Source organism: Bufo gargarizans, chromosome 4 (genome assembly GCF_014858855.1).
Source record: "Bufo gargarizans isolate SCDJY-AF-19 chromosome 4, ASM1485885v1, whole genome shotgun sequence".
NCBI classification, from domain to species: Eukaryota; Metazoa; Chordata; class Amphibia; order Anura; family Bufonidae; genus Bufo; species Bufo gargarizans.
In genome coordinates this window covers 399,741,431-399,763,705 of record NC_058083.1, presented here as the reverse complement: position 1 = coordinate 399,763,705, position 22,275 = coordinate 399,741,431, and the positions used below count along the sequence as shown (strand labels likewise).

The 22,275-nt window shown below is 42.9% G+C and overlaps 1 protein-coding gene across 1 annotated transcript in view; it reads right to left on the bottom strand.

Moving 5' to 3' along the window:
• CRIM1 (cysteine rich transmembrane BMP regulator 1) overlaps window positions 1-22,275 on the bottom strand; it is a 703,894-nt gene that overhangs the window by 616,514 nt on the left and 65,105 nt on the right. Inside the window, exon 2 of the mRNA XM_044289483.1 lies at window positions 10,540-10,713. Within this exon, the coding sequence (XP_044145418.1) occupies window positions 10,540-10,713 (174 nt within the window). The remainder of the gene's footprint in view (window positions 1-10,539; window positions 10,714-22,275) is intronic.

Sequence of the window (22,275 nt, the reverse complement as noted above, 5' to 3'; positions counted from 1 at the left end):
TTTTAAAGGATGACCAGTCCTGCCGAAATTAGCAGGTTCTGCTGCCTTAATCTATAATGTGCAAGGCCATTTTAAGGGGGTTGTCCAGATTTTACTAAGTGCTGTCCAATACTCAAGACAGACCATTATTAGCTGATTGGTGGGGGTCCTACACCACGCTCCACCGCCAATCAGCTGTTTGGGTGTAGCTCCAGGGCCAGAAGTCGGTGACAGCTCTGTCAACTATGTAGTGGCGGGAGCTCATTACTACAGCACTGCACCCATTGAAATCAACAGAAGCAGCACTGCAGCCATGAGCTACGTCCACTACACAGATGACCAAGCTGTGTAGGTCCAGTGCCGGCTACACCCAAACTGCTGATTGGTTGTGCAGGACCTCCACCCATTAGCTAGTGATGGCTTATCCCAGTGATGGGCAAACTGCGGCTCTCCAGCTGTTGTAAAAGTACAAATCCCATCATGCCCTGCGGTAGGCTGATAGCTGTAGGCAGACTAGGCATACTGGGAGTTGTAGTTTTACAACAGCTGGAGAGCCGCAGTTTGCCCATCCCTGGATCCTGAGGATAGTAAAACCTAAAATATAGTTTGGCTTAAATTGCTATAGAAACAACTTTTTGTTCTCACTCTTTTCAAATATCTCATGATGTTGCATCAGAAATGTTGAATCTAGGAACTGAAATCTGTAGTTTGGAACAAATCCGATATAATATATTTTGGTAAGGTGTCTGGACATGCGGGTCAGAAGAATGCCCAAAAACTATTTTTTGCATATGTGTGGCTAATAAAGTTTACTGAAGATTTTCCCAGTAATGTGAACGTGCACCACAGATGCCGAGTATAACCTATATCACTTTAATCATATGGACAATTCTCATTACAAAGCAGATATATCAGGCGATTAGTTGGAAAGTATAAAATCTCCAAGTGTATGGGCAGCTTTACAAGAGCAGGAGGACTTAGCATAAATCTGCTCCTACTGGGAACTAGCGATCACATTACTATTCAAGGCCAACTATCGACTGTTTTCCTCCATGAATTATTTAAATCCACTTATTCGGGAATGATTGGGAGTTAATCATAATGTGAGCAAATAGGACCTTTACAGTGAAGGTCTACTTACCACATATAGTATATATTCTTATGCACATTGTTCTCCTGCTTTCATCCAGTGCTTGTGAAAAGGACAACATGTAAGAAGCGGCATCAAGCCTGGAGGTTTCATTTGATGTTGGGGACCTTGGCCCATTTTGCAAATAATTAGAAGATGGATTTAATGGAAGCTGACACATTTTGGCTTGTTGAGACAGCTAAGAGGTACTCCATTGTCCTAGTTCAGGCATGCTCAACCTGCGGCCCTCCAGCTGTTGTAAAACTACAACTCCCACAATGCCCTGCTGTAGGCTGATAGCTGTATGCTGTTAGGGCATGCTGGGAGTTGTAATTTTTCAACAGCTGGAGGGCCGCAGGTTGAGCATGCCTGTCCTAGTTAAACTAAAACAGAAACCACCCCTGCAGAGGTGGAAACTATACCAGACACAATTAACCAGAAAAACCAAGCACAAATCATTCACTACTGTTCTGGAACTTGGGCTGGGTGAACCTGAGGAGTTGTAGAAACTGCAGTCAATGCCACAGAGTAACGATATCTCGGACAATCCAGAGTAATGGAGAAGTATAGGTAGAGCTCTAGCAGTGAAAAAACACCCTGGTCAGAGGCGCCCCATGTGGAGTAAGTGCAGAAAGTTTCTGTGATTTTAGATTTTTCTATTTTGGTCTACAAGGGCAGCACAGTACCTTAAGGTCCCATTCACACAACCGCCGTGCCCATGTTGTAGACCACAAACCGGTGGTCCACAAAACACAGGGACTAAGCTACTTCTCTTACCAAATCTGCATATGTTCTTAATAGGAACAAGGCAGTCGATCATGGCCAGACGCCTCTGTCAGTGGCTTATCTCCTGGAGAACAAAAAGATCCAACATGCCTTACCCTCCCCATCAGAGAAAGTCAGGAGGCCTCATACACATTAGATGGTCACGCCAACATCATTGGGTATGGCCATTACACAGAACATCTGCTTTTGACTAGCTTTAGTGGTTTCTAAATTTAGTTGATACTTCTAGGTTTTGCAGCTCCAATATCTTATAGGTCAGTGAGGGCAATAATGAAAGTGATTCATTTTTTCGGTTACCAATACCTCTCGGAATGGTGTCCGATTAGGAAAGAAGGTGGTAAGGTAAATCTGGGCCTGTGTTTCTCACAAGTCGCAGTTTAAGGATTTCCAAAGAGGGATCATTTTTGTCAATTACTGCATATTGGAGAGATCCTCAATAGATGAGCACTTGGGGGTACTTAGGATTTTAACTGAGAAACACTGTTTTACTAAGAAGGCTGAAAATGATTCTAAGGTTGGAACAGCCAAATTTCTTGGGTTGGAACAGCCAAATTCCTTTCTGTTTAGCCACCTACACTTTTTTGAACAGTCCTGTCCCGGCCAGAATTAGCTTTTTTCTGGCCAGTTTCAGGCTAGGATCACATCTGCGGCATTATTCCTTTTCAAGTCTAGGAAGAGAGAAAGAAAAAAAGGGAAGCATTGGATCCAAGATACAATAGACACCCCACTGACTATAATGGAGTCTGTTGGGTTCCAGTTATGGCCGCCTTTATTCCGCGCAGCATACGGCAGCATTGGGTCCTGTATTTTTGCTGGAATGTGAACTAGCCCAAGATGACAACTTTCATCAAACTGTAGCTAATAAAAGATTTAAATTAATTCCCAGCGATCAGATAAAATAACTGAGAAGCGAGACAAGAGCAGCCTGGAAGAAAGAGGACCTACCATCAAAGAGATTTGAAGTCTAACAGCAATCTGTCTTGTCCTTGGTGTAAATGGCTGCTAATCTAGGATAAAATAAGGACACTGCTGTTATCAAAATGACTTGCTCAGCAATACCAATGTCACACAATCTGCAAGATACAAATGTCCCCCTCCAGCCTCCGTCACAACAAATAATGTCCATCGATCAACCTGTTCCCGCTAGCAGACATTTTCCAATTTTCTCATAGAGAAGGCGGCGATGTGATACCTAGCCTGAAGATTGTGCTTCCTGGGACAGTATGGATTTTCTTACACTCCTGACCTAATCTGATAAAAAGAGAGAGTGGGACATTACAACTGGCAGTCGATTCAATTCGAGAATTGTTTGATATGTTACTGTCTTCTGAGTGAGATTACATTCAGAGATTATCACTAAACACACTTGTCAGCTGCATTTTGCTAGCAATCCCATAAAGCCTACCGAACACCAGACTAAAACAAAGGAACATGAGGAAATGTAATTCTCCTTGAGTCTAGTGTATTTGGTCCTTATCTCCTTGTCATATCTCCCTGTCACCTGGCACAATTCACTGTATCTGTCTATGGCTGGCCATACATAACACATTTCTTCCAATCACCCCATATACCTGCGCGCTCATCTGTGTTGTGAAAGTAGAAGAAAGCCACTACCAGACACCACTGGCAATGGCTATCTCCCCGACGACAACAGGATTGGACAGCTGAAATTGAACTGCCTGATCCTTCTCGGTCAAGACATCTGCACTCAGGGGAGAGTCGGGAGACGCCCCTACACAGTAGATGGTCGGCCGGTCCTGTCAAAATCAGCAGGTTCCTTTAATATTTATCTAATGTGTATGGCCAGTTTAAGGGATTCTCTGGGACTTAAGTGTCCATGACCGTTGGGGCTCCAGTAAAAAACACATTGCATCCAGAAGCAAGTCCGGATGCAATGCGTTTTTCGCTGATGGTGGCCAAGATGTTGTAAACCTTCAGTTTTTTTTTATCATGCTAGTGAAAAACGCATCAAAACGCACTGCACTTGCGAAGAAAAAAACGGAACAAATGAACAACTGAACGCAATTGCAGACAAAACTGAATGAACTTGCTTGCAAAATGCAGCGAGTTTCACTGAACGCACCTGGACCTAATCCGTCACGCTCATGTGAAAGAGGCCTTATGGTCGTGGCTGGTTACTGCAGCACTGCTCCCATCATGGGAATGGTAACAGAGCTGCAGTAATGCCCACTACAGAGGGGATGCCGCCCACTACAGCGGGATGGAGCTCTTACAAACAGCTGATCAGCGGGGTGACAATCTAATACTGATGACCAATCCTAAGGACTGGTCATTTATACTAAGGGCTTTATTATACTGCAAGATTTCACATAAGATTGTGGGGAGGGAAGCGTTCCTTCCCAGCAATCAACTCCTATTACATGCAGCAATCTCCTCCACAGTATAGGGAGGAACAATCGCTTAAGCCATCGCTCGTCCCGAAACAGAATCATTATTTACAGGCAGCAGATAGTGATCAGATTTGTTTAACCTGCTTAAAGACTGTGTTTGCTCGTTCATCAGGTAATCGGTGGCAGTATTAGGGCTGGTTCACACGAATGTGTGAAGCCCTTGCTGTGAACCGCAAATTGCGGTCCGCAATGCACGGGCATCTTCCGTTGGGCAGGCGCATGGGGATCGCAGACCCATTCACTTGAATGGGTCCGCGATCCCTCTGTTCCGCAAAAAGATTGAGCATGTTCTATGTTTTTGCGGTGCGGAGGCACGGAACGAAACACCAGAAAGCACTCCGTAGTGCTTCCGTAGTGTTCCGTTCCGTACTTACGTTTCGCATCTCCGGATTTGCGGACACGGAATGACAACGGAACGGTGCCCATGTATTGCGGATCTGCAAATGCGGTCCGCAATACGAGAATGGGACACCAATGGTCGTGTGAACGGGACACTGGGAGATTATCAGCGAGCGTTCTTCTGAACACTTGTTAGTGATGTTCTTCATGACTTTCGCTAAGCCTAATACAGCCCTTAAATCCTAGAGAACCAACCCCTTTAAGCCTGACAGCATCCACCTTAAACTTTGGAGGTGAAAGCAGAAAATAAATGGTAAAATGGCACAGGACGTACAGCTAGATGACATACAGCACTTATGCTGGAAGCTGTCAAGCCCTTGCATATGCTCCACTTAATGTCGCTGCCTGCTCATCTGTTAACAAGAGAGGTTAAGCAGAATGTGTAAATCTACCACCATGCTGCGTGAGTGGTTTCTTTTCTGCTTCCAAATGACGTAACCTCATATCCAGCAGGTATAATTTGTTTAATTTATGTTTTTCAGCCCAGAATTGGCAAACTACATAAAATTCCAGAGCTATATTTGTGTATACTTTGTAGAAGAAAAAAAAGCTTATGGTAGAAAATACTTTTACTGCAAATACTTTGAAACCTTTCATTTATTTTTCCCTTATGATTCATCCAATTTAAAACAAATATATTAAATAAAAATTTAAAGGGGCTGTTTGAGATTTTCATATTGATGACCTTTCCTCAGGCTAGGTCATCATCACATTGGTGGGAGTCTGATCAGCTTGGCAGCGCTCCTCACAGCGCCGCACATTATGTAGAGGCGGTGCTTGGTATTGCAGCTTAGACCTATTCACAGGGACACAGCTGCACCTAGGCCACGTGGCAGCAGCGCCGCAGCCTTTTCAAAAAGCTAATCAGTGGGGGTCCCAGGTGTCGGACTTCCGACGAGTGATCTATCCTGAGGACAAAATCATTATCAGAATCGCGGAAAACCCCATCAATCAAAAACAACTATTTTTTGTCTTTTTAATTGTAATTCATCCTCCCTACCAACAGTCTCAAACTCTGATTAGCCAAATTGGTAGTCTTGGGTACATATAGGGTTAATTTAGGGAAATTGGGGTAGTTGTCCCGTTTGTAGGAAGTGAGGTTTAATTTCCCTGTGACGGTAAAGGAAGAGATTTCACTAAGGCGCTGTTGTACCCCACTGACTAGAATAGGGTCTGTCGTGTTTCCGCTATGGTGTCTGACAGTTTACCAGACAAAACAGTGCAAAGAATTGGGCATGTTGAAATCCATCAGCCTGACCCCACCTTCTCTCACATCTGCAATAATAGGGAAGCAGGAGCGGTGGGTCAGTAGGCCCAGACACAGACGATGGTCGCGCGGTACCGCTGCAGTCATCAGGTTTGGCCAGCATTATTCTTAGCAGGTTGAAAATTCTGATACAGAGTTAACCCTTAGTGACCAGCCTGTTTTGGGCCTTACTGACCAAGTGTTTTTCTTCCTTTTTTCATCATCAAAGCTATAACTTTTTTATTTTCCGTCTAAATAGATTTATGAGGGCTTGTTTTTTGCGGGACAAGTTGTAGTTTTTAATGGCGCCATTTTGGGGTACACATAAATTTCTGATTAACTTTCTTTAACTCTTTCTGGGAGGGAGATAGGAAAAACAGCAATACTGCCACTGCGTTTTTAAGTTATAAATTTTATGGCGTTAATTTTTCTCTGGGTCAGTGCGATTACAGTAATACCAAATACATATAGTTTTTTTTTGTTCCGTTTTACTACTTTTCTGCAATAAACCCCCTTTTTCTTTTAAACTAAACAATGTTTTTGCATTGCCGCTTCCCAAGACCCACAACTTTTTTTTTTTTTTTTTCTATGGAGTTGTGTGAGGGCTTGATTTTTGCGGGACGACTTGTATTTTTCATTGGTATCATTTTGGAGTAAATTTATTGCTTATTATTAGTTTTTTTCGGTGGCAACTAAGAATAAATGAGCAATTCAGTTTTTTTTTTTTTTTTTTTACGGCGTTCACCGTATGGGATAATTTGTGATATGTATGTAGTCTGGGTTGTTACGGATGCGGCAATACCAAACGTATGGGGGAGTTTATTGCTATTTTATTGCTAGGGGGGAAAAAAAGCATAATTTTTTTTTATGGAATTTTATTTATTTAATAAATGTGTTTTTTGTTTTGTTTTTTTGACCACCCACAAGGGGACTATAACTGACAGTATTTTGATTGCTTTTAAAATGCAATGCATTATCCTTATAGTGAAATGCATTTTAATGGCAATGGTATTCTAACATTGACCAGCAGACCCGCCAGCCTTCACACACATCGGCACCCCACGATCGCATTCGTGGGATGCCAATGGGAGACAGAGGGAGTCCGCTCCCTCTGTCAGCACTTTATATGCGGCAGGCGCCATTGCCCGCGGCATGTAAAGTGTTAAGCGGTCCAGATCGGCACTCCTGCCAGTCCAGACTCTTAGAGCAGGGCTGCAGCTCTCATGTGAGAGCCGGGTCCCCACTCTCCACTGCACGGGGGACCCGTGCAGCTCTTAGACTAGGCCGCCGTAAAAAAGTGGCGGCCCAGCCTAAGGGCCCATAGTGACCCCCGTAAAAAAGGCGTATGGGTGGTCACTAAGGAGTTAATCAGAGAGCGCCTAATTTAGGGAGAATCTCTACATCTATCTGCACCTACCGTTTCTGCTGATGTACAAGTCATCTCTTTATACATTATGATCAGGGTGGATTTCATAAACTCCTTATCAAAATTGAATTCAGCTCCAAAGGTAATATAAGGATTTAAAGCAGCTGCACAGGTAAGCCAAGGATAGGCTCACAAAGTAGTATTGCAGGAATTATTTATGTGTGTGCACTTTTCTTTGACTACCCGGAATCAATGGACAAATGTGTCCAAAAATGGACTAACAAAATTCCAAATTAGAGGGAGATTGTTTCTGAAATAATAGTAATATATTTAATAAACAGCGTAAGACGACCTTCTGTTTTCCTATAGTAAGGAGCCATCCTCTTATCCCCCTAAGGTAGACATTGCTTTATTATTGGTGTGCAGCACGTTCCCACCAAAGGCAGGCAAAGAAGAAAAGCCCAATGAAAAAAAAGAAAACAATATCAGACTATTCCCAAGGCTTTTACGACAGCACACAGCAATAACAATCAAAAGTACAGGTAGAAAGTGAGTCATAAAGAGACTGAGGTCTTAGCTGGGGAAGAATGAGGCCCGGATGACACATCAAACCTGTCATTCTTATTGCAGTATCAGGTCTGATGGAGCTTTAAGCCATCAGTCATCTAAATAATGATTTATTTCTAAGAAACACCGTTCTTGGTGGTACAGTACATGGCAATATAATGATTATCAATATGCAAAGATTCTTGTAAGTGAATGCAATAAGAATCTCTGTCCTCCCATGTCCTTCACAGGGGGATCAGTACCTGGTATTTTCATACACTCGCACACTGATAGATTTGGTACACGTGTTGGTCTCTTTTTCCTTCCTTAAAGGGATTTTCCAGGATTTTAATATTGATGACCTATCCCAATGAATAGAAGGCTGTGCTCGCATGGAGCGCAGCCTTCTCTTCAACCAGCTGATTGGATAGGTCATCAATATTAAAATCCCAGTAAAAAAAAAACATTTTAGCAATCTCTTGGGTGGTATACATTAGACCAGTCGATTGAGCCAAAAAGCTGGGGCACGCCTGTAATAAATCAGACACATATGACAACTCCACAGTCGCACCCCCTTTATTAGATGCTTTTGAACAGTGTCTAACAAGCTACAAACATCTGTTCCTTTTGGCACACGTTAACAATACATGTGTCTGAATACATTTTAGCCAAAACTAGCGCCCAACCAACGCTAGACTACTGAAACAACAATGGTAATTGGCTCAGATATCTGCAGCCGATGAAATCCCAACAAATCTGGGACATCACAGAAACATATTTAAAGGTAATGTGTCATCAAATTTGTTTTCTGCTGGTTAAAACCAGAAACTGAAACACACACTTTTTTTCAAATCTGTTTATTTTTCAATTGCAGATTTATTTATTCTATTTCTGAACATGATTATGGGGGCGGCCATCTTGCCTCAGCTTTACAGAAGCCACCATATGCCTAGACATAACGGACAGGAGGAGAGATCACTGATTTCTAAGGGAGTAGATATGCTGTGGTATCACCTATTGTGAATGGTGAATTCAATACTGTATATAGGTGACATTTGTCATTCCAATCCAGCCTATAAGGATAAGCAGATAACTGCAGTACCATGATCTGTACAGACCAAGAAGTGGCGCCTATTATTAAGCTTTGTGGCCAGTGTGAAAACTGCAGGATTTCATGCTTTTTTTAGTACAGATATTGACATGAAAAATTTAAAACATTACCAAAATTTGTTTAACATAAAACATGACTTAAACATTAGGTAATTTTCTGATGACATATTCCCTTTAAAAATGTAAAGATTATCATCTCCACTGACAAGCCAACTACTTTTAATGGTGTAGGAACACAAAGACTTTCAAATTTAGCAATAATATTGTTTTCTCCTTTTGCCTCATAAAAATACCATGTTTTAGGAATAACTATACTTTTAGGTTCAGAGGGTCTACCTAATAACCACGCAGACAGACCGAAGCAGGAGATACAAAATAAAACTAGCCTTGGTAAGTGACATTCATCAAAAGTCATCCTTGCATCATTCTAAAATTTCTCATGAACCTATTAAAGGGGTTGTCCCACGAGCTGTTATAGGGAGAGAGCTACAGTGTTAAGGACAGGCCCCCTGACCGCTCAGCCTGAAATAAATCTAGCAGAGCAATTGGAATAATGAATGGGGAGATCTCTGGATCCATGAGGTACAGGGCTGGTTCTAGGTCTGTTAGAAAGAGATTGGCATGTTCTATATGATGCCTGATTTTCATTATTATTTACATTAATCATGGGATAACCCCTTTAAAAGGTCAGATACAGTATGTTTAGGGTTTCTGAAAGTCAGGAGACACATGGAAACAGCTTCAACAGGCTTTTATCCATTATTAGGCATGGAAGGATAATAAGAGTAATAATAATAATTGCTCTTCAGAAAATCACAATAGATGAACAGAACTTCAGATATGACATTTAATGCACATGAGAATAAACCAACACTGTATACGTCGATACCTCATGGATTTAAACACATCATGACCACTCACTACATGAATTTAGTGACCATTGTATTATGACCACCTTTCATGGGCCATTCTGATGTGACCAGATTATCTGTTTGCCTATAATCACACAGCTCTAATGGCTGGTTCCAACCACAGGCAACTCCAGCTGTTGTGATCTGATTTCAGTAACATCTTCTTGGTCATAACATACTGGCCACTAAGTGTATGCTCACATGAAGTGGAACATTAGCAGCTAAGAAGGCCCATCCAAGCATGATGGAAGCATTTTCGAATGTACCAATATCTCACACAGATCAGGTAGCATTGTGTTACAGGCCCCTTTAGCCAAAAACTTTCCAAATGTAATGGAGACAAATATCTACAATAAAGCTCTATAGACTTTAGCAGCCAGGCAGAAAGACACTTTAGGAACCAATTTTATTTTATTAGTGGACTGAAAAGAAGTAATCATGAGCCAATGGCAAATGTCTAAAGCAAGAGGACTATGTGGCTCCTGGGATTTGTCCACCTCTGCTTTACAATTAAAAAGACCATCGACAATACAACAACACTATACCACAAGAGCTTGCATTTTATCATACTGACCACACAGTGCAAGATCTGATGAAACCATCCTAATAGAGGAGAATGGACAGGTGTATTTGGAAGGTGCTATCTCGTGACTTACCTTCAATTCTTTTCAGGGCAGCCTGACATGACCCCTGGTTGGGGAATTCAAAAGGACTGTTACAGGTCCGAATAGTGTCGCATTCACATTTTCCATTGATGATGTTGCACCCTGTTACAAAGTTTTCATTGCAAGGTTCAAATCCATAGAGCTGGCCATCATCCCAATTCTCATCTAGAACATAAAGAAATAGATTTTATTTCCACAATTCTGGATTAATTCCATGAAAACTGTATATGTATAAATTCATCCTGCAATATTCTAAATGAAGACGTGTAGTCAGAGCTCCTATTGTCAGGACATAAACAAAACTCTTCTTACACCTTTCATGAGTGGTGGCAATTGTACAAGAGTGAACAGGTACTGATTTTCTTTAGAAGTGGATTTACAATGCCTGATTGTCCGGCAGATTATTGGGGCGAATGTCCCCATGAACGCTCGTTCTCGATAATGTGAATGTCTAAAGATGCCAGCAGGAGGAGCTTGAAAAAAAAAATACATTTTGTGGGAAAAAATTCAGTTAAACTAAAAATGTATCCATTTATATCAGTGCTAATTCCATGCTTCGACATCAAGGAGGAGGTCTCATCAGTGACAGCCTTCCCTCTATGACTGTGTATACAGAGATAGCTGTCAGTCACTGATAGGACCACCTCCTGGACTTCAGAGTCCAGAATGAGCAGGGATTTAAATGAATGATTTACAGGTCTTACTGAATCCTTTCCCATACAACTATATATCAATCTGCTTAGCTCCTCCTGCTCTGTAACATGCTGCCTGCAGATTAATTCAATTTTGATGCTGACAGGTTCACTTTAAACAGCAATTCTCTATTAAAATATGATGTAATTGCTCCTATTAGAATGTGGATTAATCTGTAGATATAGGAGGACAACTGAGGGAATTTCAAATTAAAGTATGGTCAGAACAATGGCTCAGTGGTTAGCACTGGTGCCTTGCAGCGCTGGGGTCCTAGGTTCAAATCTGACCAAAGGCAACATCTGCATGAGTTCTGCCTGGAGTTTCCTCCCACACTCCAAGAATACACTGATAGGGAACTACAGCAAGCAAATGTCTGTAAAGTGCTGTGGAATATGGAATAAGCAAATAAATATTCAACAGAAAGTCAATTTGCATCCTTCAAAGCCTAGGTACTCAACTTGCGGTATAAGTGGGGTGAAGGACCTGTGGTAACATGTTGGACACATGAGGAGACAGGTCCTGCACCCAGGTGGTAGTTCAGAGGGTATCTGAAGACTACAAATGAACTACAGAAGAGCTCATGTTCAACCTCTGTTTAGCGCCCTGGAGCAGGGGTACTTTGACATTTGCCTGTTTCCCCTGTGCAAAGTTATACATTTCTTACTTTTTTCACTGAAAAGAGTTAACTTACACGTTTTAATACAGTCTAACTACATTTTATATGTATGTTGTTAATTTGCAAGGTTCTGTGGAAAGGGTTAATGAATACTGAGACTTTTGGGACTTTGAATGAGAAGCTGGCAATTTCCCACTGCTGCCATAGGGTTTAAAGAAGAGCAGGTTTTGGAGGGAAAAAGCCAGACTTGTTTACCACCCAAACCAGATGGACTGACCTTTTGAATGTCTGGTTTTAGCTCTGTTATGTCTGGAAACTTGTTTTTGTCTGAAAAAAACTGCTGTGTCATTGAGTATTATTGAAGCTCTAATGTAAGTCTACAGTATGCCAAACTGGAGATGTAACTTTGTAATTGTTTGTGCCGAATTTCTCCACTCCACCACTCCCACTAGAAGGTTCCAGTCTAGCTACAAATAGTATATAAGGTGAGCAGTCAAAGCCCCTAGTGTTCTGCAGTTAGGGACCAGTGCTTGGAGGGGAAACTCATGCCAGCCTGCATGAGTGACCAGAAGAAGACGCTGAGATGGGGACGCTTAGCCACAGACCATGGGTCACTAGCCCTGGGCCCAAGGAGCCACCCGGACTACTGAGCAACAGACTGTGTGCCTCCAGCATTCTAAAGAGAGGGACAGCTAGTTCCTCAGCATAAAACCCTTCTTCTGCCAGGGAGGAGACTGGAGAGGCCAACCCTATTCCTTGCCTGTGTTATTTTACACCTGAATGCCTTCAGTAAAAAAAAGCATACTGGTTTACTACAAACCCTGACTCTCTGGACTTATTTCCCATTGGGGTGCACCACACCTTAAATCCCTTCCAGGGAGAAGCAACACTTGGTGACACCTCAACTGTGTCCAGGGGACCCAGCATAACGTTGGGGCCACCCCACACCCGGCCACTGCATCAGTGGAGATGGGTGGCTTTGGGGATACTGCTAATGGTGCTGCCAGTGTGGAAGAGCTGGGAAGGGAGAGAACGTAGCTGTCATTAAGAGAAGGGGTGGTCAGGGGGACCAGCATCTGTCAGGTAGGAAAGGTGAAAAAATGCTGTCAGAGGGGAAGGGTGACAATGCTGCTGCATTGTAGTATTTGTTGCGTCTGGGAAGGTATTTTGTGCTGTGCTGCACTGTCTTGTCTGGGCTGCTAGAGTGTGCCATCAGTGATGCATAGTGGTATCTGGTTGGCATTGCTGGGGGTAATATGGTAAGTGCACTGTGGTATTTGACTCTGAGCATTGCTCACTGGTGAGACTCTGGCATCGCAATGAATGGACTAGTGAGTTCTGAGTAGTAGAAGTTTGAGAACTCCTGCTCTAGGATGGTTCTCAAAGTGCTGATACAAGAATTTTAATAGAGTACACTGCAAGATAAGAGCCTAGGTGGTACTTTGATATAATCTGAGTAGCGGATTCTTTCCTTAAGGCCCTATTTCACGGGCCGATAGAGCAGAAGATTGTCAGGAGGGAAGTGTTACATCCCGTCAATTGCCTGCAGCGATCTCCTCCTCAGTATAGGGACGAGTGATCACTAATGCATCGCTCGTCCCTATACTGTCTCATTGTTTGCTGGCAGCAGAGCGCCTATTACACAGTGCGATCTGCCGCAGACAAACACAGATTTTTTTAACATGTTAAAAGATGCCGATAAACAAGCATTTTCTCATTCATCGGGAAATCGGCTGCAATATTACACTGCCAGATGATCGCTAACGAGCATTCATACGACCGCTAGATAGCGTCTTAAAAATAATCTGCCCGTGTAATAGGGCCCTTAGGAATACTGAGAAACACTGCTTTAAGGGCCTATTCACACAATCCAGCACATGGACTGAACACAGAGACATTACAGTCAATGGGCCAAGTCATGTCTGAGTTTCCACAAAGACCACGCTTCTGTGCAAAGAAAATCACACTACTTGTCCGGTTCCTGTGGTAGACTCACATCAATAGGTACGCAAAAAATGGACAGCACACAGAAGTCATCCGTGTGTGGTCCATTTTTCAGGAAGGGTAAACAAAAGGATAATAGTGATGCCATATGAACGGAAGAACAGACAAACAGAATGCAGTCACAGACTCCATTTTTGGTGGACAGAACATGTAAAAGTTTTAAACGCTCATATGACCCACACAGTTTGCTGCTCACTCAGTATTATTTGTGCTCACAACAGTAAAGTACCATCACACCTGCTTGTTCAACAGCAGCACATGAGTTAGGAGCTGTAAAAATTATTTTTGACCTTAATGTAAATATACATATGGACTGTGTCACTAGACCATTCATTTAAAATCATCAGAATCCATTAAATCATCCTGATTTTAATAGGAGGGCAAGCAAACTTCTAAGGCTACTTTCACACTCGCATTGGTGCGGATCCGTCTTGTATCTGCACAGACGGATCCGCACCAATAATGCAAACGCTTGTATCTGTTAATAACGGATCGGTTTGCATTATTCATAAAAAAAAAAAAAAAAGTCTAAGTCAAAACGGATCCGTCTTGACTTACATTGAAAGTCAATGGGGGACGAATCCGGTTTCAATTGCACCATATTGTGTCAGTGAAAGATGGATCCGTCCCCATTGACTTACATTGTAAAGCCTCTTTCACACTTGCGTTGTCCGGATCCGGCGTGTACTCCACTTGCCGGAATTACACGCCGGATCCGGAAAAACGCAAGTGTACTGAAAGCATTTGAAGACGGATCCGTCTTCAAAATGCTTTCAGTGTTACTATGGCACCCAGGACGCTATTAAAGTCCTGGTTGCCATAGTAGGAGCAGGGAGCGGGGGAGCGGTATACTTACCATCCGTGCAGCTCCCGGGGCGCTCCAGAATGACGTCAGAGCGCCCCATGCGCATGGATGACGTGCCATGCGATCATGTCATCCATGCGCCTGGGGCGCCCTGACGTCACTCTGGAGCGCCCCGGGAGCCGCACGGATGGTAAGTATGCTGCTCCCCCGCTACACTTTACCATGGCTGCCAGGACTTTAGCGTCCCGGCAGCCACGGTAACCACTCTAAAAAAGCTAAACGTCGGATCCGGCAATGCGCCGAAACGACGTTTAGCTTAAGGCCGGATCCGGATCAATGCCTTTCAATGGGCATTCATTCCGGATCCGGCCTTGCGGCAAGTCTTCAGTTTTTTTGGCCGTAGCAAAAAGCGCAGCATGCTGCAGTATTTTCTCCGGCCAAAAAACGTTCCGTTCCGGAACTGAAGACATCCTGATGCATCCTGAACGGATTTCACTCCATTCAGAATGCATTAGGATAATCCTGATCAGGATTCTTCCGGCATAGAGCCCCAACGACGGAACTCTATGCCGGAAAACAATAACGCAGGTGTGAAAGAGCCCTAAGTCAGGACGGATCCGTTTGGCTCTGCATCGTCAGGCAAGCTGCGTTTTAGTGACAGTCTAAAAAACCGCAACAGAGACCAAACGCAGCCAAATTGATGCATTCTGAACGGATCCTTATCCGTTCAGAATACATTGGGACTGAACTGATCCGTTTTGGGACACTTGTGGGAGCCGTAAAACGGATCTCACAAGTGGACCCAGAAACGCCAGTGTGAAAGTAGCCTAAATCTGGTTCCATATTTCATAGACTCTGGACTTAAAAGAATTAGGGAGCATTTACACAACCGTATCTATTTTGTGGTCCGCAAATTGTGGATCCGTAAAATATTAATGCAATTCTTGGCATCCTGCAATTTTTGTGGGCCCTATTGAAAAAATGCCTATTCTTGTCTGCAAAATGGACAAGAATGGGACACGTTCCCTAATTTGTGACTCAAACAAATGCGGACAGCACACATTTTTTCACATACCATAGAAATGAACGGGTCTGTAAGCGATCCACAAAAAAAGCTAATTGGACTTAGAGCATAAATTTGGTCGTGTAAATGCACCCTTAATCATATAACATAAAAAATACATGATATAAAACAGGAAAAAAGCCCCCCCCCCCTCTCTAAACGTGGTCTGTGGTCTCTCAGCTCACTCATGTGATATAGACAATTTCCTGAAACACATCACTGCTTAAAAGGGTCCACTGTCTTGTGTACGCCTCGGTAGTAAATTCCCTGTTTATGAGGCTCACACTGGTCTGAATGTGACACTTGTCAGACGTGTTACAAGTAAAAGCCTGAGACAGCAAAAATAAGCTGAAAACTTGTTTATTCCCCAAAGCTACAAATTCATCCCAATAAAAGCAATGCTACAAATTGAGAGCTAAACACGAGAAAATAACAGGAAACTCAATACATAAACAAGTGAATGCATGCCATATACAAGTGGAGTCTGAATAAAATATATGCGTCCTTAGCAAATGGCATCATCAAGAACCATGTCTCAAGGCCAGTTCAAAAGGTCAAACATTGACTTATAGGATAGCTGCCTTACATCTGGTGGCATTAGAGGCAGAGCTTGTTAAGAGCTCATTTACATCCCTTTTTTCCCAGAATTCCAGAGAAGCGTTGCCTGGCCTATAAGACTCTCAACACCGTTAAGGTGCTCTTCATAAAGAAGTATAGTATTCCCCGAATCCTGACCCAGGCCTCTCACCCAGTTAAACCAGCACGCTCTGCACTAAAGAGGGGCAATTACCCTGAAACAGCTGTCTGCTGATGAGGTTCTGGCCTAATTATTATCCAAGTCATGTCTTAAGGCCTGTTCAAAAGGTTGAAGATTGACTTGTAGCACCTTACATCTAGTGAAGTTAGAGGCAGAGCTTGCTAAGTGCTCATTTGCATAACCTCTTTCTAATAATTAGGAATAAGCAGTTTACATCAGAACATCCTAGTTATCAGAGTTTATTTTCATAAATAACGGCCTATCTACACTGAACAAAAATATAAGCAAATCATCCTAAATCTCTGTTAGTGAGCACTTCTCCTTTGCTGAGATAATCCATCCCACCTCACAGGTATGGCATATCAAGGTGCTGATTAGACAGCATAAATATTGCACAGGTGTGCTTTAGACTGCGCACAATGAAAAGCCACTCTGAAATGTGCAGTTTGATCACACAGCACAATGCCACAGATGTTGCAACGTTTGAGGGAGTATGCAATTGGCATGCTGACTGCAGGAATGTCTACCAGAGCTGCTGCCCGTGCAATGAATGTTAATTTTTCTACCATAAGCCGTCTCCAAAAGGCATTTCAGAGAATTTGGAAGTACATCCAACCGGCCTCACAACCGCAGACCACGTGTAACCACACCAGCCCAGGACTTCCACATCCAGCATGTTCACCTCAATGATCGTCTGAGACCAGCCACCCAGACAGCTGCAGCAACAATTGGTTTGCATAACATATGAATTTCTGCACAAACTGTCAGAAACCGTCTCAGGGAAGCTCATCTGCATGCTAGTCGTCCTCGTCAGGCTCTAGACCTGACTGCAGTTTGTCGTCGTAACTGACTTGTGGGCAAACGCTCACATTTAATGGCGCCTGGTACATTGGAGAGGTGTTCTGTTCACGGATGAGTCCTGGTTTTCACTGTTCAGAGAAGATGGCAGACAGCATGTGAGGCGTTGTGTGGGTGAGCGGTTTGCTGATGTCAACGTTGTGGATCGAGGGGCCCAAAGTGGCGGTGGGGTTATGGTATGGACAGACGTATGTTATGGACAACAAACACAGATGCACTTTATTGATGGCATACTGCAAGGATCTGTACACAATTCCTAGAAGATGAAAACATCCCAGTTCTTGCATGGCCTGTATACTCACCGGACGTGTCACCCATTGAGCATGTTTGGGATGCTCTGGATCGGCATATACGACAGCGTATTCCAGTTCCTGCCAATATTCTGCAACTTCGCACAGCTATTGAAAAGGAGTGGACCAACATTCCACAGGCCATAATCAACAACCTGATCCACTGTATGCGACGGAGATGTGTTGCACTGCGTGAGGCAAATGGTGGCCACACTAAATACCAGAGTAAGGCTAAACTGTGCACATTTCAGAGTGGCCTTTTATTGTGGGAAGTCTAAGGCACACTTGTGCAATATTCATGCTGTCTAATCAGCACCTTGAAATGCCACACCTGTGAGGTGGGATGGATTATCTCAGAAAAGGAGAAGTACTCACTAACACAGATTTAGACAGATTTGTGAACAATATTTGAGAGTAATGGGTCTTTTGTTATGTAGAAAATGTTTTAGATCTTTGAGTTCAGATCATGCAAAATGGGATCAAAACCAAAAGTGTTGCGTTTATATTTTTGTTCAGTGTAGATTGATAGAATGTAGCATATATTTTTATAATTTAAAATACAAAATTGCTAAACTAATTTTCAAAATGTCAAAACTTTCCTAAATTCCTCAATTTCTACTCCATCCAAAACTGACTCAGCCTCCAGTGCTGACTGCAGTGCTTTTCTTTTGGTCAAAATGAAAGAAACCCCAGTGGAACCTGATGAACCCCATTATTTATCAAAGAGGCCTGTCGGGCACTGGTGGCATGTGGTACGATAGACCCAGGAGAGTGTTGAGGTTCTGTTATCAAAGGAAGCCACAATGGTAGCTTGAAAAAAGCCTTACAAACTCAAAGGCCCATCGTACTGTCACTTTAGCAGGCTGGTGGAAACTTTACTAGAGCATGGAGGTCCAGTGTAGTTACCTGCTGGTCCAGAAAACATAATGATACCAATCAGGGGTGCAAGGCACCCTAATGTTTTCTTGGAATTCCCATTTAACCAGTTATTTTGTTAGGAGGTTTCTCAGTGGTTAAAAAAAAGTGGCCATAGAATTTTGGTATAGGTACACTATAGGTCTGAATGATTCACACAGGAATCTACTAGATGAGTTCAGCAATGTCCATAAGTCCTAGCACTGTACATTCATAGGTCTGATCTTCAGGAAAACCACATGATGACTTGGCCCACGGACAATCTTTTCCTTTGAAATCTGCTCATACTGGTCTCCTTTATTCAACTTCTGTTTACGCACCAGGCAGTACAACTCCTGTTTTCATCTCTGCTTGTTTAGTAAAGCTTCTCTTTAGGCTGCTGTTCAGTTGCGTGACTTGCTCGTATGAATGCTTAGCACCTTGATAACCACCATTACCCAGAGCACACATTCCAAATCAAGATCCCTGTGTCAAATTCCTGTCTTTCCACATGACTGGAATGTAAAAAAAAAAAAAAAAAAATCCCAACTAACCAGTACTGGCACTGGTCCAGACTCTCTTCCTGAAGCGATAGAAGTAAGAGGCCAAGCACAGGCTTTTGCTTCCTCCACCAGACCTACGTCAGTCTCAAGGCTTCTCATAATCTCCTACGTATCTCCTAAGTACTATGTACAGAACAGATCTCACAGCCATTTATCAGGATTACTTGCTAGTTGAGGAGCTAAATCATTCATGTGACTAGTATATTGTATAATATACAGGAAGTCATTTATACAGCTTTAAAATAATAATCATGATCTACAGTAATTCATATGACGCCACAATACTCTTGAAGTAAACATATGACATAACATAATAAAAAATTTACACCCATTCAATGATAAAACCAAAAGACACTGTACTGATGGCTTTTGAGGTTGCAGATTTTTCACAAATTTAAACATATTACTTATACGATCATATAGACATATCAAAAGTTGAAATCAGTGGAGGTTCGAGTGTTGATAACCCCACTGACAGCTAGAACGAGGAGAAAGAAGCGCACATATATCAGATTCCTCCTTTCATTTTCCTAAGGCGCTGTGAAAAAAAAGCTGGAATCTGATTTGTTGCTATGGGCAACTAAGCCAGTTCTACTTTACACCAGTTTGATAAATCTCCCCCGTGCCTCATCTAGATAATTGCTTTTCAGATAGAAGGCTGCACCGCTACCTGGGTCCAGCTTCTTTACACCCCCCCCCCCCCCCCCCCCATTATGATTACCTTTACCTAGTAGTAACACATGATTCAACTGAATAGCAAACAGATAGCCACTCAGTAGTTCTCTATTCTGGCTGATTTTAAAGGGATTTTCCGGAACTTCAGCACTGATGACCTATCCTTAGGATAAGTCATCAGTATGTGATCGGTGGGGGTTCGTCACCCGGGACCCCGCAGATCAGATGTTCGAGAAGACAGCAACTCTATTTCTGTTCCTAGGCCTGTGACGACACGTTTATTGGTCACGTGGCCTAGGCGCAGCTCTGCCCCATTCAAGTGAATGGGGCTGAGCAGGATACCAAGCACTAGGGCTGCACGATATGGGAATATTGTGCGATTGCGATTAGGGCCCTAAAAATTGTGATAACGGTATGCGATGCGATATTTCAAGGGAATTGTGCTAGAGGTCTATTTGCTTGGATTTTCAAGACAAAAGCACACAAATTACTGATAATGCTGAAATGTAGTTATGCTTAACTCAAGAACTGAAATGCAGTGTTTTTCAAAATAAAACATCTTTTACTAAAGTAAATAACATATTTTCATTACTGCAAAAGTACAAAATACAAAACTTGCCATTTTCTTAATAGCACTGCACAGAACAGATAAATAAAACAGAATAAATAAAAGAACATTTGTTCATTAAAATAACGACTTGCCTCCAGCCCCTCCTCCCTCCCCGCACTGTAACTGATGTATCACCGGCCGCGCTGTGCAGCATAGCGGCCGGCGATACATCCGTGTCAACCACGTAAAAAGTCAACCATGGCTTTATAAGGCACACTGCCATTTTCCCCCCACTTTTGGGGGGGAAAAGTTTGTCTTATAAAGTGAAAAATACGGTAATATAATTTTTGGGTCGGCCAATTGGCGATTGCGATATGGCGATTAATTGCGATTGCTTCGGCGATATATTGTGCAGGCCTACCAAGCACAACTGCGAGGATTGGCGGGGGTCCTGGGTATCAGACCCCCACCGATCAGATACTGATGACTTATCCTAAGGATAGGTCATCAGTTCTAAAGTCTGGGAAAACCATAAAAAAAAAAATTATATATATATATATATATATATATATATTTTCACACTGAAGGCATCAAAACTATGAATTAACACATGTGGAATTATATACATAACACAAAAGTGTGAAACAACTGAAAATATGTCATATTCTAGGTTCTTCAAAGTAGCCACCTTTTGCTTTGATTACTGCTTTGCACACTCTTGGCATTCTCTTGATGAGCTTCAAGAGGTAGTCTGTAAATTGCAGAAGGCAACACAAGCGCCTTCCGTTTTTTGCTGTCCGCAAACCGCGGATCCGCAAAAAAACGCCACGGTAGTGTGCATGAGGCCAAAGTCTGATCCTGCAAGCCACCCCTTCCCTCCCCCGCCTTTCCTATGCACATCAAGAAAGGCAACTGTCAATCACTGTCCGCAGGTAGGGGAGGTCTGTCACCACAGGATGGTGCCCTCAGTGAGAACTGTCCTTATGGAGGTACGCACAATCCTCTTGCCTCGTGCCTCTGTATGATGTATTCTGGATACAATACTTCGAGGTGAGAATAGTTCCATTGTACCCCAGCTCGGAGCCTATATGGAGCCATAATACAGCAGTGTACATGAGGCCAAAGTGGTTATAATGAGTGCAAACAAAATATATATTGGCGGACAGGAAACCCTTCACTGATCACCAGCAGCACCTTGATAGCAAAATGAGATTAGTTGGACTATCACAACTATCATCAACCCAGAACATGAAATAAAACAATTCTCATCCCGAGGCAACATTTTTTGAAGTAGTTGTCAGACTGGTTTTACAGTATGTACACTGTGAACCATAAAGAAGCAAGCTATAAGCTGCTTACTCGGTGATATCAAAGCAAGCTAAACGGCCCAGAAACCGGCACACCGCTCAGCTCTTACTGGACACGTTGAGAGCGATGGTTGTCAGCGCCTCCCTGGTTGAGATTTTGACACACCAGGTCTTCTTTTTAAAAGGGCTTCTGTCACCCCCCCAAAAGTAATTTTTATTTTTTTTAGGCTAATTAAGATCCTTATACTGCAATTTTTCAATATATAGGGCTCTTACCCTTTTCTGTTGGCTAGTTTCTTCAAAAACGGCACTTTTATAATATGTAAATTACCTCTCTACCAGCAAGTAGGGCGGTTACTTGCTGGTAGCCGCCGCATCCTCCATTAAAAAAAACGTCCCCTCCTCCTGCTGATTGACAGGGCCAGCGAGTGCACTCCTCCTCCGGCTGGGCCCTGTCTGCGAATCAAATCCCGCACCTGCACCTCATTTGGCGCAGGCGCTCTGAGAGAAGGACGCTCGCTACCTCAGCACTCCCTCAGTGCGCCTGCGCCGATGACTTCACCTCTAAACCCGAAAGAGAAGAAGTCATCGGCGCACTGAGGAAGTGCTGAGGAAGCGAGTGTCCTTCTCTCAGAGCGCCTGCGCCGAATGA